Source organism: Pollachius pollachius (assembly GCF_949987615.1).
Source record: "Pollachius pollachius genome assembly, chromosome: 2".
NCBI classification, from domain to species: domain Eukaryota; kingdom Metazoa; phylum Chordata; class Actinopteri; order Gadiformes; family Gadidae; genus Pollachius; species Pollachius pollachius.
The window spans coordinates 21,274,948-21,287,227 of record NC_136935.1 but is presented as its reverse complement, the minus strand read 5'-3'; the positions used below and the strand labels follow the sequence as shown (position 1 = coordinate 21,287,227).

Sequence of the window (12,280 nt, the reverse complement as noted above, 5' to 3'; positions counted from 1 at the left end):
AGAGATTGGCAGAACACCGGCCGGCTTTGGGATACTTGTAGTAGTGTAGTGCTACTGTGTGTGTGGATGGTGATGCTCCATCTGAGTAGCGATGTATCTAATGTCCGCATCCAAGTGATGTTTTGGTGTCCCGGACATCTATAGTATATCACTAGGGTAACATATAGATGACTTTTGTTTTATTTTTGGTGGTCAATTCATTCACGTTTCAAAAACCATTCAAGCAGTATTAATTTTTCATGATAATCTTATACAACTAATTGTATGTATGAAATATCGTTGGAATAGATTTTATGACTGTTTGTAGCCTAATATAATACACCTTTGTGAATGCTGAAGGTCAGTTAATGTATCTGCTGCTGGCTGATCCCGAACCAGGTTACAATGCTTGCATTTGCTTGTTTGGGTGTTTAGAGCAGATCTTGTGTGCGTGTGTGTGTGTGTGTGTGTGTGTGTGTGTGTGTGTGTGTGTGTGTGTGTGTGTGTGTGTGTGTTACGTCATTATAGGGGCAGATATCGTATTTGCGCAGCTTCGCTGGTCTCCACTCCTGATTCTCCTCCAAAGGCTGTTTGTTCCCGCCGCGGACTGATTGTGGGCGAGGCATCGGGGATAAAAGCACGCCTGTCCCGATCTCTGGCGGATTATCCTGCACGCATCCCGCTTCCGTGTTGCAACGCCAGGCTGTTCCACGCCGGCACTTTGCGTCTCATGTGTAGAGTTTATTGATATATACTGCAAGTTGCTGTTAAGCAGTAATTTCCCATGTGGGAACATTCTTGCTTTTACTATCATTTATGCGTTGGTGCTTGGCGATGGTTGTTTTCACGTTTTTAGTTCAGGTTAGAGCAGCGTAGTTAGAGGACCCGGCAGACTCACCTACCTTTTATTTCTGGTCGAGAGGAAGATAGTTTGTTCCCCCAGAGTTAGGTTTAGTTAGGGTTTCTTTTCTGTTTTGTTCTATTTTCTTTTGTTGATTTAATAACCATCCCGCCATGTGTCTAAAGCAATGTTTAAATAAATTCATTGTTTTCAACGCAGCCCATTGTCTTCAGCCTACATGTTATTTGGTACTGTGGAGTGCGGTAAATGACGAGACAAGAGACGGAGATGGGTCGAGTCAGCTTTACTCTCCACTTCAAAACTAAACAAGTTACTCCAGCATGAGTTCAAACGTAACAGCTGTAAACCAGAACACCCGTCAACCCGAACTGTCGTAAACCCTTTTCCTTAAAGGAACAGTCCCTTGGTGAATGTCTTTATTATGTTGTTGTGGGTCACCACACAGGCCCCCCCAGAATTCACCCAAACCAACAGGTCCAGACCCAACAGGGAACCTACAGAGAACAATGGACACTCACTAGTGTTAAACAGAACATGCTAGTATATAACAGTCCCCAGAAAAATCAACGCCTAGGGGGGCGGACCAGGCGGCCTGAACGGCTGCGCTTAACAGGAGAAGGGCAAAAGGCAGGAGCAGGTGCCGAGGCCGCCGCAGGGCCAGGTGTCGAGGGTGCCGCAGGCGGGCGCCCCCGCCGTGGGGGCTGAGCCAGCTGGAGCGGTTCGCCAACATCCACATAAGCAGGCTTGAGCCGGTCAATAGCCACCCGCTCAGGCCTGCCCCCCATATCCACAACAAAGTTCTTAGGCCCACCCTCCAAGACGCGGAAGGGGCCATCGTAGGGGGGCCGCAGCGGGGTAAGGTGGCCGTCGTGGTGAGAAGTTGGAATGGGAACGAAAGCGTCCGCAATGTCCCGGGACACAGCACGATGGGAGGCAGCGGACCACGGGGCCGTGGCGTCCGGAAGAAACTCCCCAGGGACGCGCAGGGGCTGGCCGTACACCAGCTCTGCCGACGAGGCCTGAAGATCGTCCTTGGGGGCGGAGCGAAGGCCCAGCATAACCCATGGGAGGCGGTCAGCCCAGTCGCTGCCCGTAAGGCTGGCCCTGAGCGCGGCCTTCATGTCCCGATGAAACCGCTCGCAAAGCCCATTGCTCTGTGGGTTATAGGCTGTGGTACGGTGGACCTTCACCCCCAGGACCTCGGCGACCGCAGTCCAAAGCTCCGACGTGAACTGCGGCCCCCGGTCCGAGGAAAGATCGGACGGTGTGCCGAAACGGACCACCCAAGCCATAACGAACGCCCGGGCCACCTCAGCTGCTGTAGTGGAAGACAGGGGAACCACCTCTGGCCACCTGGTGGTCCTGTCCACCATGGTGAGGAGGTAGGTGTAACCACGGGAGGGTGAAAGCGGGCAACCAGGTCCACATTCACATGGTCGAAACGCCTCTCCGGCACTTTGAAGAGAGCCAAGGGGGCTTTGGTATGCCGAGTCACCTTTGAACGCTGGCACGCCACACAGACAGCGGCCCAGGCCCTGACGTCCTTCCGCAGGCCCGGCCAGACGAACTTGGCCCCCACCAGCTTGGCAGAGGCCTTCACCCCCGGGTGGGAAAGGCCGTGGATCGTTTCAAAGACCCTACGCCGCCAGCCAGCAGGCACCATGGGGCGCGGTTGGCCAGTGGAGACGTCGCAGAGGAGCGTAGTGTTGGCCGTGCCAAATACCACATCCTCCATGAGGAGCGCCGTGGGGGCCGCCCTGTAGGCCTGTACCTCAGAGTCCGTAGCCTGATCCCCAGCCATAGCTGCGTAGTCGAGGCCCAAGTGGACGGAACCAATAACCACCCGAGAGAGGCAGTCGGCTACAAAATTGTCCTTGCCGGCCACATGCTGAATGTCCGTGGTGTACTCAGAGATGGCGGAGAGCTGACGCTGCTGCCGACCAGACCATGGCTCCGAAGACTTGGCCATGGCGAACGTCAGCGGCTTGTGGTATCCGGGTCGTACCCCGGGGGCGGAAGCGGGGCCGACGTGTGCTGGGGGGGCAGCAGCGCATGGACAAACTGCTGCCTGCTGGCGAGGAAAATCCTGTCGGCCTCCACGGCCACCGCCCGGTAGTCCTTGGAGGCAAAGAGGGGGGAGCTGGCCAGAGCGGTGCGCACGGGTGCTGGAAGCTGCCGCAGGAATATGTGGGCGAAAAGGAAGGAGGGATCCGCCGAGCCCAGCACGGCCAGCATCCTCTCCATCAACTCGGACGGCTTGCCGTCACCCAGGCCGGTCAGGGAAAGCAAGCGGTCCGCCTTCTCCAGCTCCGACAGTTCAAAAAGGCCCAGGAGGAACGTCTTGAGTGCGTCGTACTTGCCGACAGCTGGAGGAGCCTCCAACCGCACCATAGACCTGGTCGTCGTCGCGGCATCTAAGGCTGCTACCACGTGGAAATATTTCGTGACGTCCTGCGTTATTCCTCTCAGCTGGAACTGGGCTTCGATGTGTTGGAACCACGACCGTGGGCTGTGCTGCCAAAAGTCTGGTAACTTGACGGTGGCAGCATAGATAGCGCCGACGTTAGCCGCGTCGGTAGCCGCGCTGCCAGCGGCGGCCGGCGCCACAGCGGGCGCGTTGTTATCACCGTCGATGTGCAACATAATCCAGCCGTATCCAACTCGCGTCGGGGGTCACCAATTGTGGAGTGCGGTAAATGACGAGACAAGAGACGGAGATGGGTCGGGTCAGCTTTACTCTCCACTTCAAAACTAAACAAGTTACTCCAGCATGAGTTCAAACGTAACAGCCGTAAACCATAACACCCGTCCACCCGAACTGTCGTAAACCCTTTTCCTTAAAGGAACAGTCCCTTGGTGAATGTCTTTATTATGTTGTTGTGGGTCACCACAGTACCATCTCCAACCATGTGATGGTGCCGTAACATAATGGGGGCATCATAGAATCATATGTGAGTATTTTTGAACATTTCGATTTTCCCTTTGTGAAAATCTTTTTCTGTGGTGGTCGGACTGCGCACTGTGGGCATTAGATTGCTGCGGTCACCCTTTGTTTAAAATTGTCCTGTAGATTTTAGGGCATTTTGCAAATTTTTGGCCTGACTATGGTTGTTTTTTTCCTCCTAAAGCCTATCACTCGTAGTCATTTAGATTTACACGCGTTTATCCTTGCTCCTACGGAGGAGGCTCGGTTATCCATGACACGTGATGACCTTGTTAGAGTTGCAGGCCATTACAAGTTTGAAGTGAGTGGTAGCTCTTCCAAGGCTGAGCTTCAGGAGAAGCTCATTGATGACCTGCGAGATCGTGGAGTGCTTGGGAAGGGGCCTGCTGACGAACCACCTATGTCACCTTCACTTTGTAAAGTTCCTCCTCCTACACCTAGTAAAGCTTCCATTGAGTTAAAGCGGTTACAGATAAGGGAGATGGAAATTGAGTTGGAGAAAAGGGAAGCCAAAATACAGACAGTTCGGGAATGAGATAACAGAGCACGAATTGCGATTGAAATATCTTGAATTGAATCATGCTTTACGGCTTAAAGAAATGGATCTTATGGCTTGTGCGGGTGGCATTTTATTTAAATTTGAGCAGTTCGATGTAACTCGCAATATTCGTGTCGTTCTACCTTTTCATGAGGACGAAGTTGATAAGTTCTTTGCACACTTTGAGCGTGTAGCCACAACTCTTAAATGGCCCAGGGAAGTCTGGACCATGACGCTGCAGTGTGTCTTCAAGGGAAAAGCGCAGGAGGCTTCTCCTGCGCTTCTCCTGCGGATTCTGTGCTGACTCTTGAAGATGCAGCTGACTATGAAAAGGTTAAGCAGGCTGTTCTGTCCATTTATTCTCTGGTGCCAGAGGATTATTGGCAAAAGTTTCACGCTTGTCACGAAACCAGACGCTCTTTCGTACGTCGAGTATGTTAGAGGGAAGGAAACAAAAAAAAAATAAAACATAAGATCTCCCCCCACCAGTGGGTCTTTCTTTTCCTGATACTAACATTAATTCTAAACAGCGTTTTACACAGTAGCCTATAATAGGAAAAGCTAAAAGGTAAATCAGCGTAATTTAACACTGACTGTAGCTTTTTATGGGTAAAGAAGCAACGGTGAAGGACCGTACTAAACGCCCTATCATTATATGGGTCTGTAAACTGCTAATCAAATCAAAACAAATGTATTTATTAAGCACCTTTAATAAAAAGGTAATTGGTTGAGGGGGGATCTTATGTTTTATTTATGTTTTTGTCATGCCTGTCTACGCTTCAAACTCGTGAATATTGCAAAAAATATGCAACAGCGCCCCCTGGGGTCACACTTTTCGGTGGGTCGCAGAATTTGGTGTAACACCGGTGCAGCCGTGCTTGCTGACGAGTATGTGCTCACGCACAAGCGTGTCCCCTCAATCTCAAAATTTCCACAAAACGTTTTAAGCCGTCCGGAGGTGTTTAAGAAAACGAAGGAAGCCGTGCCTGATCTTTCCCACTCTTCGGCTAGTCGTTCGTCAGTCCCTAGAGCTATCAGGCCAATCTGTGGCTGTTAAAAACGTGGTCATGTTGTTGCGGAGTGTTATAAATTAAAGAACAAAAACAGGTCAGCTAATCAATCAGTTTCTTTTAATACAGACGTCGGATTGTGTGTGACAACCCATCCTCTTTCTCAGAGAGAAAGAGGATTTTATCATGGATGGATTTCTGTCTCTACCTGGTGAGCCTAGTGTGCACGTTCCGATTAAAATCCTGCGTGACACTGTGGCGTCACAGGGCTTCATTTTGCAGGATGTGTTGCCTTTCTGCGACAAGACGTTTACTGTGTTCTTGTGCGTGGATTTGAAATGGGTTTCGTTAGTATCCCTTTGCATGAGATCTCCCTTATTTCCGATTTAGTTACTGGCAACGTTACCGTCGGTATATGCCCCTCTTTGCCTATTGAAAATGTTGCCATGCTACTTGGGAACGATCTGTGTGGTGGCAAAGTCTTACCTGGCCCTATTGTATCTCATGGTTCCCTGAAAACATTAATCTCTGATGACCTGTCAGTTAATTTTCCTAAGGTTTTTGACTCTAGTGTTGTTACTTGCACCATGGCGGGAAGCGCTAAAGAGACTTCTATCGAGGATCAATGTGATGCTTTAATTTACCTTAGTGATCATTTTATGGCTCGACCTTCACTCGCGGACGATAGTTGTTCGTCTTAGAATTCTGAGTTACTGTCGTCTCCTTCTGCTGTTCCTAAACTGTCTATGAGTAGAGATTTGCTTAGCAAGGAACAGAAAAATGACCGCTTGCTGTCGACACTCTTTTCTGAAGTAATGTCCGAGGAGTACATTGAGCAGTCGCCTCATGGCTATTTTTTGCGAGATGGTGTCCTAATGCGCAAGTGGAGGCTTCTTACGGCCTCAGCGAAAGATGAGTGGAGAGTTTTATTTCAAATCGTTCCGTGGTGAAGTTGTGAGTTTAGCTCATGACCATCACTTTGCTGGGCATTTGTCAAAAGCGAATGAAGAGATATGATTTGAAGTCTGCCTCTCATGCATTCCAACCTGGTGATCAAGTGCTTGTGCTGATACTTTTGATGGGCTCTGCTTTGCAGGCCCGTTACAGCGGTCCTTATCGCACTGAACGGCGTGTAATTGACCTCAACTACATCTTCTCTACTCCTGATCGCAGGGGAAAGACGACTTTATGTCACATAAATCGTCTTAAGTCGTACAGTGATCGTGCGAAAATCTCAGCAGCTCACGAATTAGAATCGCCGCGCTGCGTTGTGGTCAGTGGCGACGATCGCAGGGAAATAGGGGCGCTGTCTACTTCTCTTTGTGCTGAAGTCACTGCTTCACCGGTGGTCACATCTCTGTTGGAAGATGAGGGTCGTGTTCCGTCTGTGGAAGTTGTTGAAGGGAGAATGAAGAATTCTCAGGCCTCACTGACCTTAAGTAATTTTTGTCTGGTTTGTCAGTCACAAAGTGACGATTTGTTTTCCCTGTTTGAGGAATATAAGGATTTGTTTCCCGATGTGCCACGCCAGACAACTGTGGCTGTATATGACATCGATGTTTGTTCCTCAAACCCAATGAAACAGCATCCTTATTGTACTATTCCCTAAAAAAGTGTTTTGTTGCAGGGTGAGGTAAAATTCATGCAAGAACATGGCATTGCAGAAGCCAGTTTTAGCTGGCAGATTCCACTGTCACCACGTGCTAAGGACATCTCAGCTTTTGTGATGCCAGACAGTTTCCTTTAATACACAGTAATGCCATTTGGACTTCGCAATGCCCCGGCAACATTCCAGAGGCTCATCAACGGTGTCCTCGATGGCGTACCTAACTGTGAGGTCTATCTGGACGATCTTTTGATTTATAGCCCTACCTGGCCTTCGTGTAATAGATATATTTTGATTGATTTCATAAGGAATCTATTATTGTAATATTGTAAATACAATAAGCAATTAAAATGGTAGGAATCTATTATTGTAATATTGTAAAAACAATAAGCAATTAAAATGGTTAAAGAGCGTTTAAAAGAGAATTTACTCAAATAGTTCATAGCTATAAGTGATAAAAAGTCCTTTAAAACGTGTCCTGGAAGAGTACCTTTTGATTGGTTAGCTACGCTTACCCAATCCGGAAGGGGAAGCTCTCGGCCACGATGCCTCATTCTTGTCGACGGCACGACAGAGAGAGCAACGTGTCGAGTGTGGTTATTAGCTTCTCCCCTTTTTAGGTATGAAAATGAGTATTAATGGTTTTAACTTTTAGAATATGTTTGATAACGTGTTTCGTTTGTGTTTTGTTGGCATTATGACCGAATTTAGAGGTTAAAACCATAGTTAGAAGCTTTGTTGGAAGTTGTGTAAGTTCAGTTATATCACTATTCCGCCATGTCCAGTAGAGTGCGCCATAAGACACGCTTGAGACCATGTTTGGGTTTGTGTGTTTTTCTGCCTTCAATACTTTTGTTTACAAGAACATTGTACATGTAAATACTTTGGCAAATGTAATACATTCTTGTCGACGGCACGACAGAGAGAGCAACTTGTCGAACGTGGTTATTAACTTCACCCCTTTTTAGGGTGTTACATTCGCATGTAGCACACCTTTCCACTGTGTTCCGCAGGCTCGCTGACGCGAACCTAACCATCAACCTGGCTAAATGTGAGTTTGGCCAGGCTACGGTTTTCTATCTGGGGAAAGTCATGGGTCGCGGGCAGGTGCACCCGGTCCAGGCCAAGGTCGAGGCGATCCTGGACTATCCACCTCCTACCACTCGCCGCGAGCTGTGCCGTTTTCTCGGCATGGTAGGCTACTATCGTTCGTTCTGTAAGAACTTCTCTGCAGTTGCCTCTCCCCTCACTGATTTACTCTGCTTGAAGGTTGTTTTCAAATGGACTCCACGGAGTCAGGCTGCATTCGAGTCTGTTAAGGTTTTGCTGACCACTGCACCCGTTCTTTCTGCTCCTGATTTTACTTGGGCCTTTTCCATCGCTGTAGATGCCAGCGATTTGGGAGCGGGAGCTGTTCTTATGCAGCAGGACAAGGATGGTTTTGAACATCCTGTGTGTTTCTATTCACGCAAGTTTAATGTCCACCAGCGTGACTACTCTACGATAGAGAAGGAAGCCCTTGCTCTTGTGTTGGCCGTCCAACATTTCGAGGTATATGTTGGAGATGCGCCCTGTGGTGGTCTTTACTGACCACAACCCTCTTGTCTTTCTTGACCGCATGCGCAATAACAATTAGTGTTTAATGAGGTGGAGTCTGATTCTGCAGGGGTACAACCTCGAGATCATACACATTAGTGGGTGCGATAATGTGGTTGTGGATGCCCTGTTTCGGGTGTAATTCGTTCATCATTGTAAATAAATTGTTTGTTAAAGTGTGTATAAAAAAAACCACTGTTACACATGCTAACCACTTTTGTTTACTTTTTTCTAGTTCAGTCGCATGTTGCGACATTGCCGAACGACAAGTAATTTGTAACTATTCGTTCTCAATGAGTGTATTTTTGTACATTTGTATTTTTGTAAATGTTCATATTGATTTTACAAACTTAAACCCCCAATTTATTTTCTTAAGGGTGGGGGTGTTACCTCATTATAGGGGCAGATATCGTATTTGCGCAGCTGCGCCGCTCCTGATTCTCCTCCACAGGCTGTTTGTTCCCACCGTGGACTGATTGTGGGTTAGGGTTTCCTTTCTGTTTTGTTCTATTTCCTTTCGTTGATTTAATAACCATCCTGCCATGTGTCTAAAGCAATAGAGTAGCGATTTCACGCCCCTTCCGGTAGAGCCCATGGGACCTATGTGATCGAAAAATATGAATGGGTTTCAATTGAGAGAAAGTAATTATTTTCTGGTCCCAGTCTTTATATGCCCTGGATTACACATATGTTGTTTGTGGATATAAATTATAATTTTTCATGTAAAGAAAACTAAACATTTTCGCGAAGAAGTTTGATAACGGTTTTGTGTGAGGCCGCTTTGTGAACTACAGCTCGTCGCTGCTCTCGACGCAAATGATATACGTCACCACCCGCACTTGGAACTCCGGTACAGACATGGCGATCTCTCTGCTCCACTTCACTGCTTTTTTCCAAGGGGAGGATAAAAGCATCGAAAGAGGTGAAAGACATTATAAGTCGGGGCATGTGGAGAGTTTCAGTTATGCCGATGGGGAGATTGTCGGTCTTGTCCACGCCAGTCACAGGGAGCGTGACGTCACATACGAGAAATGTAGTCTTTCCGATTGTGTTTTCTCTGCAGCCTTTTACTGAACAATTGCCCAATAAACGGTCAAACTCTTGACATGAAAAATTATAATTTAAATCAACAAACAACATGTGTAATCCGGGGCATTTAAAGACGTACAGGCATTTTAAAAATAATCACTTTCTCTCCATTGAAACCCATTCATATTTTACGATCTCATAGGTCCCATGGGCTCTACCGGAAGAGGCGTGACTTCGCCACTCTATGTTTAAATAAATTCATTGTTTCCAACGCAGCCCATTGTCTTCAGCCTACATGTTATTTGGTACCATCTCCGACCATGTGATGGTTCCGTAACAGTGTGTAAACTGAGTATGTGTGTGTGTTGTGTACTGTGTGGGTTGTACACTGTGTGTTGTCTACAACAGGCATGTGTTGTGTACTGTGTGGGTTGTACACTGTGTGTTGTCTACAACAGGCATGTGTTTTGTACTATGTGGGTCGTACACTGTGTGTTCTCTACAACAGGCATGTGTTGTGTACTGTGTGGGTTGTACACTGTGTGTTGTCTACAACAGGCATGTGTTTTGTACTGTGTGGTTCGTACACTGTGTGTTGTGTAAAACAGGCATATGTTGTGTAATGTGTGGGTCATACACTGTTGTGTAAAACAGGCATATGTTGTGTAATGCGTGGGTCGTACACTGTGTGTTGTGATGGTTACCTCTATACATGATGCAGCGCAGTGCTTCTGAGGCGTAGGTCTGAGGCAGTGCCAGGCTGAGGTAGCGCAGAGGGTAGGGGATACACTCCACAGGCCAGATCACCCCTAACACAGGGAGGAACCATTAGACACTCCTCAGGCCAGACCACCCCTGACACAGGGAGGAACCATTAGACACTTCACAGGCCAGATCATCCCTAACACAGCAAGGAACCATTAGACACTCCACAGGCCAGATCACCCCTAACACAGCGAGGAACCATTAGACATTCTACAGGCCAGATCACCTTTAACACATGGAGCCCAGCATTAGACACACATTTCACCAGGGACCAAACACACAGAAAATAACCACATCTGTGAGTTTACATACGAAAGCGTAAACTCTGAGACCTACATGCAAAGCCACATCAAAATACAGCGTGAACGATCACAAGGGGCAACTGGCAGTAAGTGCAATATGAATGCACAGACCAAATACTATATGAACAGGATCTGGACAATTCAAAGAAAGTCTGACTTGATCTGAGTGTGCTTGACTGAAACATGAGTACCACAGCGTGCTGGTAACGTACCGCTGATCACCAGGTTGGGGTAGAAGACGCCTAAGGCCGCCTGGTTGGCACTCTGCTCGTTGTCGATGGCGGCGGAGATGACCAGGCCGAAGGCGATGCCAGTAACGCCCTGCAGCACGATGAGAGCCACCACCAGCACCAGAGAGCCCTCGTTAGGGATCTGGAGCCGCACAGACCGGGAAGGAGAAGATAGCACTTGAAGAGGCTTTTCTAGGGTTAATAATTGCATTCGGGGGTACTACTAGAATAGGGTTTCATGCCTGTATGTTATTTATACCCCTTAATATTCTCACCCTTTTAATTTCTGGAAAACCAATTTCAGCGTCTTTGAAAAACATTCTGTTTTGTATCATGTTGCTTTAAGGTTCCGCCTCCCGAGTAGCCCAGTCTTCTGCGATTGGTCAGCACGCCCACTCTGTTGCGATTGGTCGAACGCCCCCCCCCCGAGAAGTTTTAAACATTGTGGGTGATGGGAGGCGGAACTTCTGCACTTCAGCACCGCCCACTGCACAGTCTGACGTCACACTCACAAGCGAAAACTAGCTGTTTCACACACTTTATGAGGAGCAAAAACAAAAAAAAATGTGTCCATACGTCATATAACAGTCTAAAGCAAAGGGAAAAGTCGAAAAAGCATGACATCACCCCTTTATCACCCACTCCAGAGTGGCTCTAATCCAGGGACACACAGGGCCCTGTGCTCCTACTGGGGTGTCTTCTGGTTTTGTTATATGACAAGTTTGACTCATAATGAACCGGATTGAGAGTGGGGCAAGTGTTTTGTGTGTTTGTATTACCTTGAAAACCAGGAGGACGAATAGCAGCATGAGAAGGATCTGGACACTGATCACAAACAGCTGAGACAGAAGATGGGCCAACATCGTCTCTAAAGAGCTCACACCTGACAGAGAAACAGGTGGAGAAACAAACAGTCAGACAAAAAAAAAAAAGTTTCTGTTATGTAGGAAAACCTACATAACAGATGGACAAGGCGGGTAATAGGATTTATTCTCTATACAAGGAATCTCACAACCCTGAATCTGAAAGGCTCACGAGGCCATGATAAACAAGGATATATCCCAATGCTAATCAAATATTTTTTTAATTAAACCAATCCATCCTTTACAATTAGCTTTGTTTTACTGTTAAGTTTGCAGTCAAAAAAGTGAAAACAAATGTTTTCCATTAATTTTATAGATGCACACATGATTCATAACTGGTTGTTATTAATGTGAGATATCTACAATTGTAGGAATGACCTCACATCAATTTACCAATAGTGCTAATCATAAGCCTGACCATTCACAAACATTGGCCTCAATTAGTCCCACATACTTTACATATCATTTTAAATGAAGGGTCTGGCTTTGAATGGTCTTCAAATCTTCAAATTGGATAGCAGCACACTACAGTTGCAACACATGTCCTTAACACTGC

General features: G+C 47.3%; 1 protein-coding gene across 1 annotated transcript in view; it reads right to left on the bottom strand.

Annotated features, from left to right (window-relative positions):
* abch1 (ATP-binding cassette, sub-family H, member 1) overlaps positions 1-12,280 on the bottom strand; it is a 48,687-nt gene that overhangs the window by 2,150 nt on the left and 34,257 nt on the right. Inside the window, exons 17-19 of the mRNA XM_079730963.1 lie at positions 11,641-11,744; positions 10,844-11,003; positions 10,269-10,373 (exon numbers count right to left, since the gene is read on the bottom strand). Coding sequence (XP_079587089.1) covers positions 10,269-10,373; positions 10,844-11,003; positions 11,641-11,744 — 369 coding nt within the window. The remainder of the gene's footprint in view (positions 1-10,268; positions 10,374-10,843; positions 11,004-11,640; positions 11,745-12,280) is intronic.